Consider the following 23,048-nt stretch of genomic DNA (forward strand, 5'->3'; position numbering starts at 1 on the left):
CAAGCACAAAGTTCAGAAGCAGGGTCCATGTGGAAACAAAAGCATTTATATACTTTTCTTTAATCAAAATAGTCAATTTTGCCATTTCAGACAATTCCAGTAGCTTCTGCATCCATTTGTCTATATTGGGAATTGAAGTGTCCTTCCACTTTTCTGTGCACCGTTCCAAACCATCTTACCTCCCTCCTTCAAGACCCATTAGCTTGTTTGGATAATTTTCATGGAACTGCTTGACTAACCTATCAGCATTAACGTCCCGACTCTTTACCCAGGTAGCCTCCAACAGAGGGTACCCCTTCCAATGAATTTGGTACTGCAAGGTTCTCCGGAAAATGCGGGAATCCAAAATTCTTTTCACTTCGTAATAGGGTTCCCCTTGAATTAATACAGGGGAAGGGGGTGGTTGTGCATGTGGCCTAACGTTGGATCTGATCACCGGCTTAAGCAGGCTGCAGTGAAATAAAAGGTGGATCCTTCTTAGGATTCTAGGTAATGCAAGCTGCACTGTGACCAGGTTGATTACTCTCACTATTGGAAAAGGGCCCAGGAATTTTGGACTTAGCTTTTTGCTAGGCAGCCTTAACCGAATGTATTTGGTAGACGGAAAAACTTTATCTCCCACTCGAAAAGGTGGTTGGGGAGATCGGTGCTTATCTGCTTATTTCTTATAGGCTTGCGCTCCCTCTGTCAGCACCTTTTCCGTGTCCTCCCATGCTCTCTTCAGCTTCTCCATCCACTCCACCAATGTGATGGACGAGGGAGGTTCTGTAAGTAGTTCTGGCATGGGAACAAAATCTCGACCACTGGTAACCTGAAAAGGAGTTAGTCCCATGTTACTGTGTACAGAATTGTTGTATGCTACTTCTGTGAAAGGCAGCACTTCAGCCCAATTGTTCTGCTGGTAACTCACATAACATCTAAGGTATTGTTCCACTAGGGCGTTAGCTCTTTCTGCTGCTCCATTTGTGGAAGGGTGGAACGCAGAACTGAGTCCTTGGGTGGAACCAATGGTGCGGACGAATTCTCTCCAGAATGTGGCTGTGAATTGGACCCCCCGATCTGATATGATCTACGGAGAGGGGCGGCATACAAATTTAATAAATAAATAATAAATAAATGTGTTTTAGGAACAGCTTAGCCAAATGTCTGGCTGTGGGTAGCCCCAAACAAGCAATGAAATGGGCTTGTTTGGAGAACAAATCGATGACAGTCCAAATAACAGTGTTACCCTTGCTCTCGGGGAGCTCCACTATGAAATCCATCGCTATTTCTTCCCAGGGCCTAGTAGGGTTGGCTACTTGCTGCAGCAATCCAGGGGGTTTTCCTGGCCGATGCTTTCTGGTGACATAGGTGGTGCAACTTCTCACATAATCTTCGACTTCTACTCTCATTCTGGGCCACCAGAACTGTCTCCGAGCCAGATGCAATGTTTTCAAGAACCCGAAGTGGCCCCCTAGTCGGGAGTCATGATCCATAGTTCCCTCTAAGCTGAGCAGTGAGCAATCGCTCACTTAAAAATCATCATCAACTCAGAGTTTTCCAGAAGCCAAGAGGGAAAGAGTGAGAGGGAAGGAGAGAGAGAGGAAGAGATGAAGAGAGAGAAACAGATAGAAAAAAGAGAGGAAGGAAAAGAGAAAGAAAAAGAATGGGAGTAAGGAAATCAAAATCTAGTTTGAAACTAGCTCAACTATTTAAGTGGCATTTTGATATTGATAGAGTTGCCCTATTATGAGCTCACTGTTATAGACACACAGTATTTTATTTTGGAAATTCTCTGAGGCAAAACAGGGTGGGTTTTTTATTTATTTATTTGTTGGTTGGTTTATTCATTTATTATTTCTGTGCCACCCAGTCCCGAAGGGACTGCCGCTCAGACACTATACTTTTCCGCACCCCCCCCCCCAAAAAAAATTAGAGGGAACACTGGTCATGACTCCATTGGGGAATATCTAGTCGCAGGCTGGCAGGCACATACAGCTTGGTTCCTTTCCAAGCCAATCTTTCCCTCAGTGTTAGGATTTCCTTATGATCGTTGAACCATGGGTCAGTGGCCAAAATTGACTTCAATATTTTCTCCCAATCCCCCTTCCCAGGTGGAACCTGTTTTCTGGTCTGGTCTCGAGTGACAACAGGTGCAGCTTTCTCCTTACTTTCAGGATACGGGGAAAGACATGGGATGATCGGATGCACTTCTTCCCCTCTCTTGCTATTGTACTGTGGTTTTCGTGATAGAGCATCAGCAATGAAGTTCTTCCCAGCTGGGATATGTTTCACTGTAAAATTGAACCGTCTGAAATATTGGGCCCAACGTACATGCTTAGGAGAAAGCCTCCATGGGGTCTTTAATGCTTCCAGGTTCTTATGGTCAGTCCACACTTTGAAAGGAATGGCTTCGCCTTCCAGAAAATGCCTCCATGTCCCCAGCGCTACACGTACAGCAAATGCTTCTTTCTCCCAAATAGCCCACCTCCTCTTGGTGGGGTCAGCTTCTTGGAAAGGTATGCACAAGGCAGCAACTGTCCCCTTCCATTGTCTTGTAATAGCACCGCAGCTATTGCCACATCGCTGGCATTGGACTGGATCACAAACTTCCACTCGGAGTCAGAATGTTGCAGGATGGGCTCCTTTGCAGAAAGTCTTTTGAGCCTTTCGAAAGCATTTTGGCATTCCATCGTCCACCTGATTGGCTGAGAGGGTCTGGGCTTAGAAGGGGCTGACCCAGTCTTTAGTAACTTGGTTAAGGGCAAGGCAACTTCTGCGAAAGCTGGAATGAATTGCCAGTAGAAATTTGCAAATCCTAAGAGACTCTGTAGTTGTTTGCATGTGCGGGGAGCTTGCCAATCAAGCACTGCCTTCACCTTGGTTGGGTCCATCTCTATGCCTTCGCTAGATATATGGTATCCCAAATAGTCTACTGACGTCTGGTGAAATTCGCCCTTGGAAAGTTTCACATAGAACTTAGCAGACAAAAGCTTCTTCAAGATTTGCCTCACCAACTTGATGTGGTCAGGGAGGTTCTGGCTGTAGATAAGGATGTCATCTAAGTGCACGAGAACCCTGTTGTAGAGGTGGGTGTGTAGAACTTCATTTATGTACTGCATGAACACTGCAGGGGCCCCTTTCAGACCAAATGGCATCACTCAAAATTGGAAACTCCCTAATGGGCAGTTGAAAGCGGTTTTCCACACATCCCCTTCCTTTATTCTGATGCAGCAATAAGCCTCCCTCAAGTCCAACTTGGTAAAGTATTTTCCCTTGGCTAGATGATTTAATAAGTCCTTCATGAGGGGAGGGGATAAGTGTTTTGCACACACACGGCATTAAGGTTCCGGAAGTCCATGACTAAGCGAAAACCTCCGCCCTTTTTCTCCTTAAAGAGAATGGGGGCTGCTGTCCTGGAATTTGCGGGCTGGATGAATCCCCTCTTTAAATTGATGTCTATGAAGTTTCTCAGCTCTCCCAATTCTTTCGATGACATTGCGTACATCCTAGGTTTTGGGAGAGTTAGCCCTGGTTCAAATTCTATCGCACAGTCCGTAGGTCTGTGAGGGGGCAGTTCATTGCAATCTTCCTCACTGAAAACTTTTCCCAAGTCTCTATTCCAAGGGCACCTTCAGGAGATCTGGAAGTGTTCCTTCATTGCAACCGCTGCTAAGGACCCATCTGGCTCCTCCCGGGGAGGAGATTTTCTCCTGTCAGTCTCTAGAAAAGGGTTAGAGCCCAAGGGGATGAAAGGTTTACGATGCCCGCCCTCCCAACAAAAGGTGGGAATCCATTTGTCCATCCAGGCCAGATCCAATATAACTGGTTACGACATCTTGGGGGCAACTATGAATCTCAAGAGTTCACGGTGCCAGCCTATCCGCAGCTCCACTAACTCAGTCAGGAGTGCAGCGGGAACTCTACCAACTAGAGAGCCGTCCACCTGCTGGAACCGGATGGGTTTCGCTAAAGGCCTGGTGTGGATTTTTAACTTCTCCACTATGGTTTTGTTAATAAGGCATCTCGAGCACCCTGTATCTATCAGAGCCCGTATTTCTTCCTCCTCCCCCGTGGTCATTACTTTAATCCTTGCTTTAATGATGGAACGGATGGATGGGATCACTCACCATTGGGTCGTCCTCTCTACCGGGCTCCTCATTCCAATTGTGCCGGGTTCCTGAAGGAATAGGGTTTTCACCTTTAGCAAAATCCTCACAAGGGCACAACTCTGTAGGTTGAAAGGCCCAGAGACTGCAGAGGGGCTTCTTCAGATCCTCTTTCTGCTATCGGGCATGGCTCGGGTTTTGGGGGAGAGAGGGGTGTCAAGCAGTCTGTCCCCTTATGGTCAGTCTGGTCCCATCTGTAGCAATTTGTTCCCCTCATTACACCTGAGCAAAGGGAGCCCAGCTGACAAGAGAAAAGGTGGCCTCTTAAAAGATCCTTTGTTGCATGTGGTGGCATACCAGTCTTGAATGGCCCACCTGCCTCCCACCTGCAGTTCACACGCCTCTCTCAACTTTGGATCAAAAGCACATTTGAAAATATGAACCAAACAGTTTTCATAAAAATTCTGCACAGGCTTGCCTGCCTGTTTAAATTGGAATCCTTGCTTTACTCCTCTATTTCTCCACTATTCAGTGTAGCATAATGAGGAGCCCTCTCATTATGCAATTTAGGAAAGTCTGTCGTTTTGCTGTCAGAGGAGCAGGAAAAGGGGGCCTGAGCAGATTTTGAAAATCCCCCACAAAGGAATCCTTTTGATGTAATAGAGCATGCATCTATCTCGCAATTCACTTAGGGAACCTACTGGTGGGGTGGAAGTACAATGGTACATTGTCTCTGGCTTAGTTAATTCAAGTCTGTTCCTACCCCCTTTACCTCTGTGATGTTGCATTCCGGGTGTGTAGAAAATTTCAAGCTCTTCCGCCTCCAGATTCTTGTATACTCCCTACTGCATTCTTCAGAAGGGCAAGTTGGAATTGATCGTCAAGCGAATCAAAAAGCATCTGAGAGAATAAATCAACTTCCATGTCTTATTTCTTTAGCGTAGAGTCACATTTATTAACAAAGCCAATCTGGATTCAGCATGTTTCATTCCAACTTAAGGTCACTTAAGATTTCATCCAGGTCAAAAGCTCATCTCCCATCCCCACACCCACAAGTGCAATCATGAGGACAAATCCGATGCAGGGATTTTTAATTCCTTCCTGTGTTCAGTTACTTTGGATTCTGCATAAAGGAATGTGTGCTACGTGGCATAATCTCTCACTCCCCTGTGGGTTTTTTTTTCTTACTACCAAAACTGTGTCAGGCCAGCCTTTGACTTCACATATTAACAGTGAGCCTGACACTAACTTTTTTCCAATCACTTTGTGACAAATTTCAAAAGTGCCCAATACTGTCCCACATGTTTTACAATGCTTCCCAACAAAACACTGATGTTTTGCGTGCACCATACAACATAATTAAAGTACATGCTCTCAATAATGGACTATTCCAAGAGCTTTGTTTTGAGAATGATGCAGATTTTGATCATTTGTTGCTTCATACAGAGGTTCATTGACTATCAAAAGGCAACTGTGTGAGATGCTTTTACAATCTTTTTGACATTGTAGAATTTTTTGAAGACAAAAATGCTTGGCTCAATGATGAACTCAAAGAGATCAGGCATGACATTGCTTATTTATTAGAACTTTTTACAAAGTTCAATTACGTGAATTTGCAGTTGCAAGGAAATGAGATATTAAGGCCAAATCTGTCATATCTACGTTTATTTCAAGTACAATATAACTCTATTCAAGCGCAATATAGGCTGTTGTGAGCTATTGCAATTTCCAAACTTGTCTGAGCTAGAAGAGAAAGGTGGGATATAAGATGATGATCTGCAAGTTTTTTGTGACCATTTGGACATGCTGCAAAAAGATATGTCTGAGCAATATTAGGAACTTTTGATGGAAATTCCAGTTTGGGTGATAAATCCCATTTCATATACTAAGGAAGATGGGGTAGTGGAAAAACAACTAATAGAACTTGAAAAATGACATTGAGCGAAAGCCAAAGTTTAGGAAATCGTACCCAGAGTTTTGGTTCGAGAAGGAAATTTCTGATCACTATCCTGCACTATGAATAGTGATTAAGAAGCTCCTTGTTGCATTTCCAACATCCTATTTGGTGGAACATGGTTTCAGTATGGTCATTCAACTTCTCACCAAGCAAAGAAATTGACTCCAAATTAATGAATGTAGAAGTGATTTAACGCTCCTGCTAAGTGACTTAAAACCAGATATTGGGAAACTGAAATCACTTCATCAAGCCCATTTATTACATTAAGAATTTACAGAATACTGAAGTAGTCACTACATTTTATTGAGTTTACTAAGTTAGTAGTTACTAAGGTTCTTGATAAATAACTTATCAGACTTTGAAACGCTGGTATCACTGGATCATGTTCAACAATTTTGTTGAATTAACAAAATATTTTTAAATTGGATTTTGAATAAATGTGCAATTAATTGTTACATTATTGAATTTTCCTGTTACTATCTTCCTTAGTGGGTCATGCAAACAGCTATTCCAAACAATATTATTTATACGGGATGGGAGGCATTGAGGATGAGTTTGTAGCACCAAGGAGGTGGTGAACTGTTTGGGAACCACTGGACTTAAAGATGTCCCAGTTCTCTTCAAATCCTGTTGTTCTAGGTCCGTGATGGCAAACCTATGGCACGCGTGCCACAGGTGGCATGAGGAGTCTTATCAGAGGGCATGGGAGACTTTGCCATGTTTCAGCTCCAGAGTGCATGTGCACACTGACTAGCTGATTTTCAGCCTTGGAAAAGGCCATTTCGCTCACTGGAAACTTCCCTGAAGCCCCAGAGGCCAAAAAAAATCGTCCAATGGACAAACTGGAAGTTGAGAAAAATGCACTTCCAGTTTGCCGTTGTGTTGTTTTTTGCACTCTGGAGGGTTCAGGGAAGCTTCCTGAAGCCCGGGAATGCAAAAAAACAGTACAATGGGCAAACCAGAAGTGTCTTTTCCAAACTCCCAGTTTGTCCTTTGGGAGATAATTTGCACTCTAGAGCAGTGATTCTCAACCTTTCTAATGCTGTGACCCCTTATTAATACAGCTCCTCATGTTGTGGTGATCCCCAACCATACGTCTAGTGCCAATTCTCCCAACAGAACTTGAAGCTGATTGGCAGGAAGGTCAGAGGGATGCCCTCACTGTAAATGCCCGATTGGTCAGATTGTCAAAAGGTGCCAGAAAAGAAGCTTTAGTTTCTAAATTTGTCTTTTCCCATGGTCTTAGGTAACCCCTATGAAATGGACATTCGACCCCTAAAGGGGTCCCGACCCCCAGGTTGAGAACCACTGCTCTAGAGCTTTAGGAAGCTTCCCTGAACCTTCCAGAGTGCAAAAAACAACACAACGGCAAACTGGAAGTACGTTTTCCCAAACTTCCAGTTTGCCCATTTGGGCATTTTTTTTAACATACCAAGCTTCAGAAAGGCCTGTGCGTATGCATGAGGGTGCACATGTGTGGGGCAGGGAAGAGGTATGGGCACGAGCCCCCATGCTAGCACACCCAAACACACCCCTTTTGGCATGCAAACCAGAAAAGCAGGGGTCCCCAAACTTTTTACACAAGGGGCCAGTTCACTGTCCCTCAGAATGTTGGAGGGCCAGACTATAAAAAAAACCTATGAACAAATCCCTATGGACACTGCACATGCCTTATTTTAAAGTAAAAAAAACAAAATGAGAACGTACTATTTGGAGGGGGGGGGGAGAAGTCTGAATGTTGGGCCTGACACTGAAATTCATATATGTTTATGTTTTGTTTTTAATTTTCTTTTGTTAACATCTGATTGGCTATACAAGGTTTTCTTGGCTTATAGAAAAATGTATAAAGAAAGAAGGAAGCACTTTGGCATAATGGTTAATAAGTTAGAAATATAATTGGTGTTGTACTTTTTGAAGGAACATTAAGAAGGAATATAATTAAAAGAAAATGAATGTAACTGGATGACAAATTAGAAAAAAAACTTTTGCAACTTTTTTGATGATTGATATTAGTTACTAACAAAATACCGCATTCATGGAAAATTAGATGGTACACTGTATTGTTTGAATGTATGTTAAGAGAATTTGGCCAATAAAGAAATAAAGGAGGGATCATCTCAGAGCAATTTCATTGGCTCCGAAATGGGGGGGACTGCACTGAGGGTTCTGGATCCCAGGCGTGTTGGAGGGAAATGGGGTGGGGAAGAGACGCATTGCCAGGCACTCAGCTCCAGCCCCCTTGATTTTCGCCATTCGGCCAAGACAACACCCCCTCCAAAGTTTCATGACTCCTCCCATTGTCTCAGCAGTCAGCACTCCTAGACCGGCTTTTGTTTCTGAGGAAGACTTTGATGACGGCTCGCATCTCTTTTGACTGCCGGATTCCCCATTTCAAAATGGGGGGGCAATCTCCCAGGCCCTGCTTTAAACCCCCTCAGGAGGCTTTTGAGAAAGTCACTGTTCCCGGGGACGGCCCGAGACTCCAGTGCCCAGCAAAGACGGGGGGGGGGAAGAGATGGGCACGAAAGGCAGGGCTGCCCGCCACCATTCCCAAAGACTTTTCCTTAGAAACAAAAGCCAGTCTAGGAAGTCTTGTCCCGCCGGTTTGCTGTGAAGTGGGGGGGGGGGGGAGGAAGGAAGGAGAAAAAAGAAGTGGTGTTTGGTCCCAATGACAAGCCCAGCTTTCCCTGTTTCAGATACAAAGGACGTCACCTTTTCGCAACAGGAGGTGACGAGGAGCAGGAGCTGCTCTGCTCCCCAGCAAGAGGACCCTTCTGCTCCCCAGCAAGAGGCCATAACACCGCCACATGGGGAAGGGAGGGGGAAGGAGGAGGAGACCAACTGGAGTTGTGGAGGGTAGCAGGAGGGTCTTGCCGCCGCCTGGCCGGGGAAGAGCTCCCCTCCCACCCACCCCACCTCCCCGCCGCGCAGCCTGGGCTTTGCTGAGGGCTGTATTGCAAAGGGAGTCCAAGGCATTTGGAGTTGTGGCCAGGGATCCTGGGGGCAAGGCATCCTCTCGGCACATCTTGGGAGTCCCGCAGGGGCGGAGCCCAGCCACAGAGAAATCTTTTGCTTCTGCAAAACCTCTCTCTGGCTGGGCTCCGACCCTGTAGGACTTCCAGCCACATGGGGGGGAGGAGCCCAAGTTTTTAACCAGCCTTTTAATCAGCCCTCCTCATGCAGCCTTTTAAACAACCCTCCTCATGCACGCCATCCCTAGCCTGGGATCCTCACCCCCTGTCCCCTCTGTCACTTCCCCCCTCACGCCCAATCCAGATCTTCCTCTTTGGCAGGTCTTAGCGGCAGATCTTAGACGCAGCTTTGCGCCACTTCAAAAGTTAGTGTGTGTGTGGGGGTCCTGATGGCTACGCAGCAGACCGATTCGGGAGCTTATTATATCCATATGGGTAAAATCTTGTGCTCTGCCGCATGCCGGATAAATGGCCTCAGTGGGCCGCATCCATCCCGCGGGCTGTAGTCTGGGGACCGCTGCAGAAAGGGTTTGCCATCACTGTTATAGGTATTAAATCCCACTCTTGTCAACACAAGATCTTTATCTCCTGCTTTTCAAGTTTCCCAAAAGCTAAGACGAGGAAATATGATGAAGCGGTTGTAGCGCTTGGCTTTACTGTGACTACGGTGGGAGATGAGGAAAGACCGGTTTGTTTACTGGGTCTAAAAGTGTTGGCAGCAGACTGCATAAAGCCAAATAAATTAAAGCATCATTTAAACACTTTACACCCCAATCACGCTGATAAGCCACTTGGGTTTTTTCAGCAAAAACATGCTGAATATTGCAAACAATCATCGTGGCAGAGAGTTGGGGCAGGACGCAAAATGTTTACTTCTTCCTGGGGGGGGGGGGGGGTGCGGGGTATAACAGAAAATAATTGAGAAGCACTGCTATAGAGGAAGGTAGAGAGAAATAGCCCATTTAGTATTATAACTCAAAAAGTAGTAAGTTCTTCTCCTTCTATTAATAATTTTGTGTTTCCATTTTTAAATATAATTAGTTTTATCAACTGTGACTTTTTAAGTTTGAAACTATCAGAAACATATTTTTTTATTTGCAAAGTTACAAGAAACTACCAGCTCCATATTGACAGTTGAGAAATCAGTTGTAGGAATCTAGGGCTGCTAGGTTTTTGCTAGCATCCACTTTCACAAGGTGAGGATTATTCAAGGTTATTCAATATACTAGCAGACAGAATAAGTGTTTGGTTTGGATTCAGTTTTTGGGAAAGGAGTCCAATCTAGAATATTCATATGTGACAATTATAAGTAAAATGGAAAAAGTTTACAAATTGTACTGCAAGGAAAATGTAGTTTGACTCCACTAATTCAGGGATCCAGATCTTCCTTTACTCCACTTTGCCAGATGTTCTTAAAGTGTGTGTGTGTGTGTGTGTTTGTTTGTGTTTTGAGAATAATATAGTATGTTTTGAATTTCCCTCAAATTTTCACTTAAGAGGTTGTATCCTTTACTTTTACAGCTTTTTAGAAAGAGCCTGGTTTGTAAGAAAGGGTTACTTTCTGTCTTAAAAATGATTATCTATGACAACTTAATATCTGAATCATTGTTCTGTTCTTATTTTCTTATAGAAATGGCAGTTCCAAAATGGTATCAAATGTTATTATAGATAAAGAAGAAGAAGAGGATGACCAGTTTATAGTGAAAGCAGAACAGCAGTTGCCTGAAATAACAGAACTGAAAATGGTTAGTTTATGTGCTTTCATTTGCTCTCATTTTCTTTGTGGGATTTCAAAAATAATTACCTTTTACTTTATGTTTGGATGTTGAAAGTTCAAAACTAGACTACAAATGGAGACATTTTCCAATCTTAGTTAATCTAAGAAAATTTGCAGTTTTCTTTAGAATGATATACAGTGGTACCTCGGTTCTCGACCACAATCCGTTCCAGAAGTATGGTCGAGAACTGATTTGGTCGAGAACCAAATTAATTCATCCCATAGGAAATAATGGAAATGGATTTAATTGGTTCCCAGCCCATTGACTTGCTGGGAACCAGTTAAATCTACAGTATTTCCTCTATTTCCTATGGGATAAAGATCTGAGGGGACGGGGTGAGAGAGAATGGGAGTCGGAATCCCGACACGCCCCTCCTGGCCACCCTCCCGGTTCCAGTGGCTTCCCTTCGAGGAGCAGCAGCAGCGTCAGGAACGTCACATGATGAAGGGAAGCCGCCGGAGCCGGGAAAGAAAAAGTTGGTGCAGCTGCCTGGAGGTAACGAACTGAACAGCTGTGGAAAGGAGCCCCCCAAAGCTGCCGGTATTGCAGCCAGCCCTACCCTTCCTGCAGCTTGGAGCAGTTACAAGGTAGAGACTGGGAGGCTGTTAAGAGGGCTGCCAGGATTCTGACTCCCATTCTCTCTCATCCCATCCTCTCAGATCTTACATTTCGGATAGTAAACAAAATTTTCTGTTCAGTATCCGAATTTTTGTTCAGATACCGAAGCAAATTTTCGGTGTATAAGAGGCACCTTTTTCCTTCCTAAAACAGGCTGATAATTAGGATGCGTCTTATACTCTGAATGTAGCTTTTCTTTTCTTTTTTTTTCCCTCCCCCCCCCCTAACTAGCTGCTGACGATCTTCCCAGGTCTTACTTTGCAGCTCTTTCATTGTTTCTCTCTGCAAATAATGTTTTCCAAGCTCTAAGTCTTTGCAGGGTTTTTTCCAACTTGCTCTGAAGAAGTTTTTTTTCAGCCCTAACCAGGTGCTAACAATATTCCCAGTTTTTACCGGCTTTCAAGCTCATTCATTGTTACTCTCTGAGAAAAAGAATGTTTTCCAAACCCTATCTTTGTAGGGTTGTTTTTTTCATTGCTTTACTTGTTCCAGATGTTTCTTTCCAGCTCTAACCAGGTGCTATTAATGTTCCTCTTTCATTGTTACTCTCTATGAAGAATGTTTTCCAAGCCCTAAAGTCTTGGCGGGTTTTGTTCCCCCATTGGTCTATCTTGCTCCAAATGTTTCTTTCCAGACCTAACCAGGTGCTAATGGTGTTCCCAGCTCTTACCTACTTACAAGCTCTTTCATTGTTACTTTCTGTGAGGAATGTTTTCCAAACCCTGTCTTGGTAGGGGTTTTTTTTCCATTGCTTTACTTGTTCCAGCCCTAACCAGATGCTAACAATGTTCCTAGCTCTTATCGGCTTGCAAGCTCTTTCATTGTTATTCTATGCAAAGAAGAATGTTTTCCAAGCCCTAAGCCCTAAGCAGGGTTTTTCCCATTGCTCTACTTGCTCCCACTGTTTCTTTCCAGGTGCTAATGATATTCTCACCTCTTACTGGTTTGGAAGCTCTTTCATTGTTACTGTCTCAGAATAAAGGTTTTTTAAGCCCTTAAACAGGGGAGAAAATAATGTGCTGAAGCCGACCAGACTAAAGATGCTAGCCAGATGAATACTTGATAAGCAGATCCCCCCCCCCCCACCTATTTTTCTCCCTAACAACTAAGGTGCGTCTTATACTCCGGTGCTCTTATACTCCGAAAAATATGGTATACATAATCTTAAGTACTCAGAACAGAAAAATGTTGGATGTGACATTATGTCATGTCCCATGTACAAGGGAACACATTAACACCCTGAACCTGATCCATTTTGTATATTTGAAGAGTTCTAAATAGGATAAAACTGATAATATATCCTGTGATCAATGTAAGTGTTGTGGTTAGCTCTGGCCCAGCTCCTGCCCCAAGGAATGTGGAGGTGGATGTGGTGGATGTTTGTCCTCAGAATTCTTTTCTTGTGGTGAAATGGGCTAGAAAATAGATTTAACTGACTCAAAAATTGTAAACAAAATTTCAGAGGAATGCAGCACTTTTGAAATTGCTAAAGTATTGGGGTGTGATCATAGAGCCATCAAATGTTTTGTTGCAAATAGTAAACAGGATCACAAGAAAGGTGTTGAAAAAAATATGTAAATTAACTGCTGAAGATTTGAAAATCAAATGTGACAATACCAGGAATCCATTACCCTCCGGTGCTGTCATATTCTGAACTGTAACCTACCTGCCCAGAAATACAAGGTATTCATAGACAAGATAAGGAAGTCTGAAACGCGACCACCACTGAACACGGCACATGAGTTGAAATGACAAAACTAGACCAAGAAATATCTGAAGATAGATTTTTCAAAGGTTTTATGTACTGACAAGATGAAAGTGACTCTTGGCAGACCAGATGGATGGGCCTATGGTTAGTATAGTACAGTGATCCCTCGAGTTTCGCGATCTCGATCTTTGCGAAACGCTATATCGCGATTTTTCCACCTGATGACGTCACTCCCTTCCTTTCTCATCTTCCTTTCTCTCTCTCTTTCTCTATCTTGCTTCTTCCTCTCTCACACTCTCTTCCTCCCTCTCTCATCTCTTTCTTTCCTTCTCTCTCTTTCTCTATCTCTCCCCCTCTTGCTCTCGAGCGGCGGGAGGCACCCAGGGAAGGTTCCTTCGGCCGCCCAGCAGCTGATCTGCTCGGCAGCGCAGTAGCAGCGAGGAGCCGAAGATGGGGTTTCCCCTTTGCGTGGGCAACGGGCGGGCGGACAAGCGGCGGACAAGCGGCAGGCGGACAAGCGGCGGGCGGACAAGCGGCGGGCGGAAAAGCGGCGGAAAAGCGGCAGGCGGAAAAGCGGCGGGCAGGCGGGCGGCTCCTCAGCTGCTGGGCGGCGGAAGGAACCTTCCCTGGGTCTTCCCAGGTGCGGAAGTAAAAACACCATCTGCGCATGCGCGGCCATGGAAAAAGGCGCGCGCATGCGCAGATGGTGTTTTTACTTCCGCACCACTACATCTCGAAAAATCGATTATCGCGAGGGATCTTGGAACGGAACCCTCGCGTTAATAGAGGGATCACTGTATTGGGAACAGAGCTTCACTTCGACTCAGAGGCCAGCAAGATGGAGATGCAGTACTTGTATAGGTTGATATTATTGGACCATTTGGCTGGACCATTTCAGGATAAAGATACTGTAGACTCAAAATCAACTCCCAAACCTAGCAGATTTTAGAAGACATTTTTTTCAAGCAGTGTGTCTTTCAAGAAAGCCATGATTTTTATGCAGGTCAATGCTCCATCACATCCATCAAAATACTCCACTGTGTGACTAGTCAAGTCCTTAAAGATGAAAGAACATAAGACTACCGCACAGCGCAGTCAACATAAAGTGCTAGACAAGCTGCTATAAAGCAGCTCAGCACGAGCAGCCGCTTGCATACCCTTGTACACCAGCAGCAACTGGGCAATCTACAACCGAGGCAGCGCAGGGAAGCACTAAATGCTTGGATTCGGTTGTGCCTAACACAAACACGGAGCTGTAGTGGGCTGGTTCAACCTTTCTTCCTCTATCGGAGCATCCAGCCACTCCTGTGTCATGACAAAAACCTGCACCAGAGGTAATGTTCACTCCAACGGCTACTGGCCTTTGGTCTTCGGTGGAGGGCCACCAAGACTTGCCTGAAAATATGCAAGCTATCATACAAGAAGCCATTCGCCAAGACATTGCAGAGGGCCTTCACCAGTCCCGCCACAAATGCCATTAGGACAAACTTACCAATTGTAGCCATGAATGCCATTCAGCATCAATTCAGCCTATGTACCACTATGATGAATATAAGCAGGCATTGGACCACTCCTCTCGGGATGACCAGTCTCAGGCATCCAATGGAGGAGGGCAATTGGAACTCAAATTGTCAGAGGTTGACTTCAAACCAATAGCTAGAAACATAGAAACATAGAAGTCTGACGGCAGAAAAAGACTTCCTGGTCCATCTAGTCTGCCCTTATACTATTTTCTGTATTTTATCTTAGGATGGATATATGTTTATCCCAGGCATGTTTAAATTCAGTTACTGTGGATTTATCTACCACGTCTGCTGGAAGTTTGTTCCAAGGATCTACTACTCTTTCAGTAAAATAATATTTTCTCATGTTGCTTTTGATCTTTCCCCCAACTAACTTCAGATTGTGTCCCCTTGTTCTTGTGTTCACTTTCCTATTAAAAACACTTCCCTCCTGGACCTTATTTAACCCTTTGACATATTTAAATGTTTCGATCATGTCCCCCCTTTTCCTTCTGTCCTCCAGACTATACAGATTGAGTTCATTAAGTCTTTCCTGATACGTTTTATGCTTAAGACCTTCCACCATTCTTGTAGCCCGTCTTTGGACCCGTTCAATTTTGTCAATATCTTTTTGTAGGTGAGGTCTCCAGAACTGAACACAGTATTCCAAATGTGGTCTCACCAGCATTCTATATAGCGGGATCATAATCTCCCTCTTCCTGCTTGTTATACCTCTAGCTATGCAGCCAAGCATCCTACTTGCTTTCCCTACCGCCTGACTGCACTATTCACCCATTTTGAGACTGTCAGAAATCACTACCCCTAAATCCTTTTCTTCTTAAGTATTTGCTAACACAGAACTGCCAATACAATACTCAGATTGAGGATTCCTTTTCCCCAAGTGCATTATTTTACATTTGGAAACATTAAACTGCAGTTTCCATTGCTTTGACCATTTATCTAGTAAAGCTAAATCATTTACCATATTACAGACGCCTCCAGGAATATCAACCCTATTGCACACTTTAGAGTCATCGGCAAATAGGCAAACCTTCCCTACCAAACCTTCCCCTATGTCACTCACAAACATATTAAAAAGAATAGGACCCAGAACAGACCCTTGTGGCACACCGCTTGTAACCTGACTCTGCTCAGAGTACTCGCCATTAACAATAACTCTCTGATGTCTACGCTTCAGCCATTGAACTATCCAGGGATTAAGTCCTATCTTCACTAATTTATCTATCAGCGCTTTATGTGGAACCGTATCAAAGGCTTTGCTGAAGTCCAGGTAGGCAATATCCACGGCACCACCTTCATCCAACACCTTTGTGACATAGTCAAAGAAATCAATGAGATTAGTCTGACATGATTTGCCTTCAGTAAAGCCATGCTGTTTTGGGTCCAATAAGTTATTGTTTCTTAGGTGCTGATTTATCCTCTTTTTGAGTAGAGTCTCCATCATTTTAACTTCCACTGATGTCAAGCTAACTGGCCTGTAGTTACCAGCTTCTCCTCTACTGCCCTTCTTGTGGATAGGCACAACACTGCCCATTCTCCAATCCTCAGGAACTTCTGTTAACAAGGATTGGTTAAACAAATCAGTCAGGGGGGTAGCAATGACAGATCTGAGTTCTTTAAGAACTCTGGGGTGGATGCCATCTGGACCCATTGCCTTATTTATCTTTAATCGTTCAAGTTCTTCTAAGACATCGGCTTCTAAGATCACTGGAGCTGAATCCGTACAGCTGGAAGCAATGCTATATCCCTCTATAGTATTATTTTGTAAGGTGTCTTTTGAGAAAACTGAACAGAAGTAGCTATTGAAATGGTCAGCGATCTCCTTATTCCCATTAATGCATGTATTATTCCCGGAACTAAGCTTCGTGATGCCGCAGTTTTTCTTCTTCTTATCACTAATATATCTGAAGAAGGTTTTATCCCCCTTCTTTACAGATTTGGCAATTTCTTCCTCTTTTGAGGCTTTAGCAGCATATATTATCTGTTTCGCCTCCTTCTGTCTCATTTTATACACCTCCCTATCAGCTATACTTCCAGACTCTTTATACCTCCTATAGGCAGCCTTTTTTTCATTAACTATGGCCCTTACATTATTGCTAAACCATAGCGGTTTCTTCTTCCTTTTAGCTTTAGTTATTTGTGTTACATACAGTCCAGTGGCTTTTAAGATGGCCTTTTTTAATACAGTCCACTGGGTGCTCGCTCCTGCCATTTTATCCCTCCCCTTTAATTCATTATCTAAATATTCCCCCATTGCATTAAAATTTGTTTTTCTGAAATCCAATACTTTGGTTGCATTATAGGATTGCTCACAATGAGTTTTTACATCAAACCACAAACATAGATGGTCACTGCAACCTAAATTTTCTCCCACCTTGACCTCTGAAACCCAATTCCCATTCGTAAAAACTAAATCTAGAATATTCTCCCCTCTAGTTGGTGTCTTAACCAACTGTGCCAGACCTGCTCCTGTAAAGGCCTCTACTATATTCTTACTTTTGCATGTAAGGGCACTGGGGATATTCCAGTCAACATCAGGCATGTTGAAATCACCCATAACCACAATATCTCCCTTTAGTGCCATTTGGGTAATTTCATCCACCATCTTGTTGTCATATTCCTCAGATTGCCCTGGAGGCCTATAGATCACCCCAATTCTAATGACAGAACCTTCTTTATTTTGCATGCAAATCCAGAGAGTCTCCAGATCTTGACATGTATTTTGAATTAGTGTTGTTTTTAGACTTTCTTTAACATAAATGGCTACTCCACCTCCCCTTCTCTCTATTCTATCCTTCCTATACAGTGTATATCCTGGTATGGATATTTCCCATTCATTAGAATCCTTAAACCATGTCTCAGTTATTGCAACTGTAGATCAGCCTGTAACGGCTCTCTTTCTGATACAGTTGTTCCGTTCTCCAATGCACTTGCAAGGAGAGTCCAAGATGGATTATTCTTCAGTCTGATTGGTAGGGACTGAGTTTAATTTAAATATTAGGCAGGCACCGCCCCCCTTAGCCCTCTAGTCTAAAAAACTCAGTCGCAGTAAAGGGACTTTGAGTTTGTTCTCTATCTTTATACTTTGATTATTGTTGATCTTTTAATAATAAATAATGAATTCTTTGCTGATAAATTTCTTACCTCTTTTGTCTTACAGGTGCAGCTGGGGGAAAGGATTCCTCGGGCAGCCAGGGTTCAAACTTCCAGCGAGTTTAACCCTGTGGTCTGCTGCTCCTCTGAGTCACTTCCCACATGCGAGGGAGTCCCTGTGGGTGTCAGAGAGAGCTCCCGGGTAGTCTGCCTCCGTGGTAGCACCCGGCAGACGAAGAGGTGGCTGACACCTCGGGGGGTTCTGCCCCCCCCGTGGTGGATATGTCACAGGGCCGTTTGGTCAGGCATTGGACACGGCCTGTACGAGGGGGGATATGCCAGCCGCGTGACCCCCCCCCCTTGCGCCACTCAGACGAGGGCCGAAGAATCGGATTACCTCAAGAAGAGCTTATCAAGCTGGGAGCTCCTTCTGGCTCCCCGATTTTTTAAAAAAATAATCAAAATCCACGTCGGCGGCGAATCCGGAGGGCGGGAAAGCTCAGTTTCCCGTCCGTTTCTATGGTTACAGCCCGGCGGCCATTTTGGGGGACCTGAAACCGGCCGGGCTGCCGATTCGCACCCAAAGCTTCAGAGGGTTGCTATGGCAATGGCCCGGCGGCCATTTTGACTACGCCGCCTCCCGGAGCTGCAAGGGTACGCCTGGACTCCCCCAGTAGCTCGTACCAGCACCGAGAGTTCGTACTGCCTGGAGACACGCAGGCGCAATACAGACCTGAGTTCTGGGAGGGTCTGTGCTCCTTTAACGGTCGTGTTTAGTGCGGAGGTGATCCTTTGACTCGGTGGATTCATTAATCGTGAGTTAATTGCTAGATATGGCAGAACAGTCAGCCCAGGCCGGGGAGGAGGCCACTGTCACCAGGCCCAGTACTCCCAAGGAGAGGGCTCAGAAGACTAAGCCATCTCAAGGGGCTTCTCTCAGAGAGGCAGAAAAGCGCATAAAGGCTCTTGAGAAGCAGTTGGAGGCTTCTCAAAAATTAGTGGGATCTTCTTCCCTATCAACTCAGCCCCTCAGTGCCATACCTCCGCCAGCCTCCCCCACGTTCACTCCAGGGGTTGTAGGCTCGGCCTCAGAGAGGGATTGGTCGCCAGAGAGGGTCATCCAACCAATTCCTTCAACTAGGCCGGAAGCCTTCGGCTTGGGGAGACCATCAGCATGGCCTAGCAGCTTTACAGCCTGTCAAGCCTCCATTCCTCCGCAATATGAGCAAACCCAGTCAGCCACATTCAGTCCAACAGCTGCAGGTTTGCGCAGTGCGCAGGACACTTGGCAAAGCATGCCCCAGGCCTTACAGGACCTTATTGCTAATGCATACACCCAAGGGCTGGCTAATGGGGCACAACAACAACAGCAGCTGCCAGTAGGTCCTGCTCCACCGAGGTTTAGAGACCCCTGGATGTCTCAAGCCACAGTCCCTGCTGGGGTCTAGGGATGAAGATGCCTCTTCCAGAGACAATTTTAGCAATGCGGAGGATGAATTGTCAGGCGATGACCAGCCACCAGAACAACCCATGTTTACGGGTCTGTTTAAGACCTCCCTCTTCAAGGTCTTGCTTAATAAGGCGAAATCGTATCCCCTTCTGACTGCACTAGCAATTTATATATATATTGGTTGCTTGTGCCTTTATCCCCTCAGTTTTTTCTCTTATTATTTTCTCTAACCCTGTCTCCTCCCTCCATAGTACTTCTTTATTCTCCCTTTCATTAAGATATTTACATATTGCATTTATTTGTAGCCACCTTCCCTTACCTAACCACCATTCTATACGATTTCTACTTGGCCTGCCATCCTTCTCATATAACTGTTCTATCTTAGTTATCCCTCTTCCCTTCAACTCTCCCATAACCCTATTTAAGTTTGTTTCATTATCTCTATTTATTACATAAAGCGATAACAGTTTAGATTTATATAATCCTATTTTCCCCTGCCATATTTTCCAAATTTCCATAGTCCCTTTCATGGGGCCTATTAATTTACCTAAGTCGCTCCTGTTCCATTTTCTAAAGATTAATTCTCTATTCTTCATCGCGTTTATCTGTTTTTCCAATTTCACCCATTTATTTTCACATACCGGTAATTGCAACTCCATTAACCTTTCCATTTGGAAAACTTCCCTATACAGCTCCAAACAGGGAACTCCCCATACCCCCTCTTTTTCGTTCGCAATTAACCACTTTTTCCTTATTCTTGGTCTCTTATCTTCTTCAATCCAAAAATTTAGGTTTTTGTCCCACTCTTTAACCTTACATGCCGATAGCCCCCCCACAACAGCACCTGAAATAGGTAAATCATTTTGGGAGCTATCGTCATTTTTAAAGCTCTTATTTTAGAGAGTCTCCTTAGCTTTTTCTCTTTCCAACTCCTCATCTGTTTCAACATTTTCCTCCATATTAATCTATAATTCGTCTCTTCAATTTTCACTGGGTTTTTTCAATAACTCGGAGTTCAGAAAATTTTTGCCTCTTCTTACGAACTTTTTTCGAGTTACGAACCGGCGTTCGGAGACTGCTGGGAAGCCGCGTGGCTGTTTTAAAAGGTGACAGCCGGGCAGCGGGGCTTCCCAGAAGCCTCCCGAACGCCGGTTCGTAACTCGAAAAACGTTCGTAAGAAGAGGCAAAATTTTTCTGAACCAGGGGTTCGGTTCGGGAGGTTGCTGGGAAGCCCCCCAGGCCGGCTGTGACCTTTTAAAACAGCCGCGCCGCTTCCCAGCTGTCTCCCGAAGCCGAACGCGGAAGTTTGGCTTTGGCGTTCGACTTCGGGAGACAGCTGGGAAGCGGCGCGGTTGTTTTAAAAGGTCACAGCCGGCCTGGGGGGCTTCCCAGCACCCCCCCGAACCCCGAATCTGGAAGTTTGGCACAAGTTCGGGGTTCGGGGGTGCTGGGAAGTCCCCCAGGCCGGCTGTGACCTTTTAAAACGACTGCTACCACGGAGGCAGACTACCCGGGAGCTCTCTCTGACACCCACAGGGACTCCCTCGCATGTGGGAAGTGACTCAGAGGAGCAGCAGACCACAGGGTTAAACGAATCCTTCTTTCACCTTCTCTCTGGTATTTTGATACCGGATGTGAATGTGCCGTGAACGAGCTCCAACAAATTCAGCTTCAGCAATATATGTGACTGAAATGTTATCCTCCATAATAACAATTGGTTTCTTTGGACTTTTCAAAATACTATCAATGAGATCAAAAAGAGAGGCCAATGTGTATGATGTGAAGTCTAATGATACACTAGATCTTCAAGAATGAATTCAAGAAGTGCAACGCCAGGATTTCTTTGTAGAGCAAAGAAAGCAAGAACTAGAACCTGATTCACCATGGACCTTCTCTGACCACTTGCTACGCTACCGTGACCTGCTCTACGTTCCAGCGGGCCCACTCACAGGTCTCATCCTCAACCAGTGCCACAATAACCCAGCAGCCAACCACTTTGGCCTTTTCAAAACGCTACACCTTGTCTCTCAAACTTTTTAATGGCCCAGACTTCGCCATGATGTCCATGCTTACTAAAACTGCTGCATCCGTTGTCGCCAAGCCAAGCCAGCCACCAGACCCCTTCCGGGATTACTACAGCCTTTGCCTACACCCGAAAGACCATGGAGTACCATTTCCATGGACTTTGTCACCTGTTTACCTTTCTCCGCCAGATTTACCACCATGCTCATAGTGGTGGACATGTTAACCAAGATGGCACATTTCATCCCTTGCCGCAGAACACTTAACCGTAAAGATCAGCGCTCAACTATTTATCCAGCACATCTTCAGACTACATGGCCTACCTGACACCATAGTCTCTAATTGCAGTCCCCAATTCACTGCCAATGTTTGGAAAGAACTCATGACCGCTCTCCAGGTTCAAGTTTCCTTGGCTTCCACCCATCACCCCCAAACAGACAGGGGCACCGAAAAAATCATTGGCATCCTGCAGCAATACCTGTGTTGTTTCGTTCACAACCAACAACAAGATTGGGCAAAATATATTCCCTTAGCCGAGTTCACCTTTAATAACTCTGAACATACTTCCACGCAGACCATGCCATTCTGAGATAACTATGGGTTCCATCGCTGGCTCTTTCCGCTCATGCGCTCTGATTTTCCAGTTCCAGTTGCTGGCGAATTTCTTACTGAGGTACATGCCGTTCACAACCTCGTCCAACCTTCCTTGACCAAAGCCAAGGAAGACTACAAACATTTTGCAGACTGTTCCCGCAAAGACACTCTGCCATTGACCGTTGGTGATCAAGTTTGGCTTTCTACAAAATACCTTTCCTCTGAATGACCTAACCGCAAGCTTCACCAATGTTTAATTGGACCTTTTCCTTTTGAGACAGTCATCAATCCAGTGATCTACCATCTGACATTGCATGTACATCCCGTTTTCCATCACTCTCTCTTTGTTCGACTGCCACTTCGACTGCCAGTTCCAGCCTCTGCTGTTCCTGATCATCCACGCCCTGCGCCCAGACTCCACGTTCTGTTGCCCCACTTGAACATTACTGGCATCCGAGACTCTCGACGATCGATTCCAGTATGTGGTGGAATGGCCAGGAAGTGGGCCTGATACTAGTGTCTGGATTGATGACCAAGACTTTGAAGCACCTGAACTACTTTTTGACTTTCATGTACATTTTCCTTCGAAACCTAACCTAACCTAACCCACCGGGGAGGGGAGGGGCCATAGGGAGAGGGATGGTGCTATGTGTGCTCCTTGTTAGCCATTGGAATGCTCAGATTCAGAGGGGGAAGATGAAATGGAACCTGTCAATTTACCTGATTTAGGAGATGAAGAGGATTTTAGTGAGGGAGACGTTGAAATGCGAGAACAGGCTTCGAGTGAAAGCTTACAGACAGATGTGTCATCAGACAGTTCAAGTAGTCAGGACTTGCGCTAGTTAGATCCAACATTCAGAAATATGCACAAAAGATTAGAAGAGCTTACTGGAAAAAGATTTTAAGATGCAGTTTAGAGCATAGTTAATTAATTAATTAATTACATCACACCCGGGGTTGGACGGAAATGGTGATTGCTTCCGTCAATCTGACTTCCAGCCAACATGGACGTTCTTAGAAAAGCGGCGGAGAAGAAAGTTTTATTGCGTGAGTTATTACCTTGTTTATTGCCTTTCTAAACAGCCAAGATCAGTTAGGATAATTAAAGCAAGCTTCCTAGCAGTCGGTTAAGCAATTATAGAGATTTATGGTCCAGTTTATCATGGGAGAAAGTGAAAGTAATTCTGCTGCATCACAAAGAGTATTGTACTGAATGAATTAGAAGGATAAATATAAGTGCTACTG

General features: G+C 44.7%; 1 protein-coding gene across 1 annotated transcript in view; it reads left to right on the forward strand.

Moving 5' to 3' along the window:
- TRAF3IP1 (TRAF3 interacting protein 1) overlaps positions 1-23,048 on the forward strand; it is a 94,628-nt gene that overhangs the window by 8,630 nt on the left and 62,950 nt on the right. The window contains exon 4 of the mRNA XM_070758442.1: positions 10,648-10,762. Coding sequence (XP_070614543.1) covers positions 10,648-10,762 — 115 coding nt within the window. The remainder of the gene's footprint in view (positions 1-10,647; positions 10,763-23,048) is intronic.

The sequence above is a fragment of the Erythrolamprus reginae genome, chromosome 1, assembly GCF_031021105.1.
Source record: "Erythrolamprus reginae isolate rEryReg1 chromosome 1, rEryReg1.hap1, whole genome shotgun sequence".
Taxonomy (NCBI): Eukaryota; Metazoa; Chordata; class Lepidosauria; order Squamata; family Dipsadidae; genus Erythrolamprus; species Erythrolamprus reginae.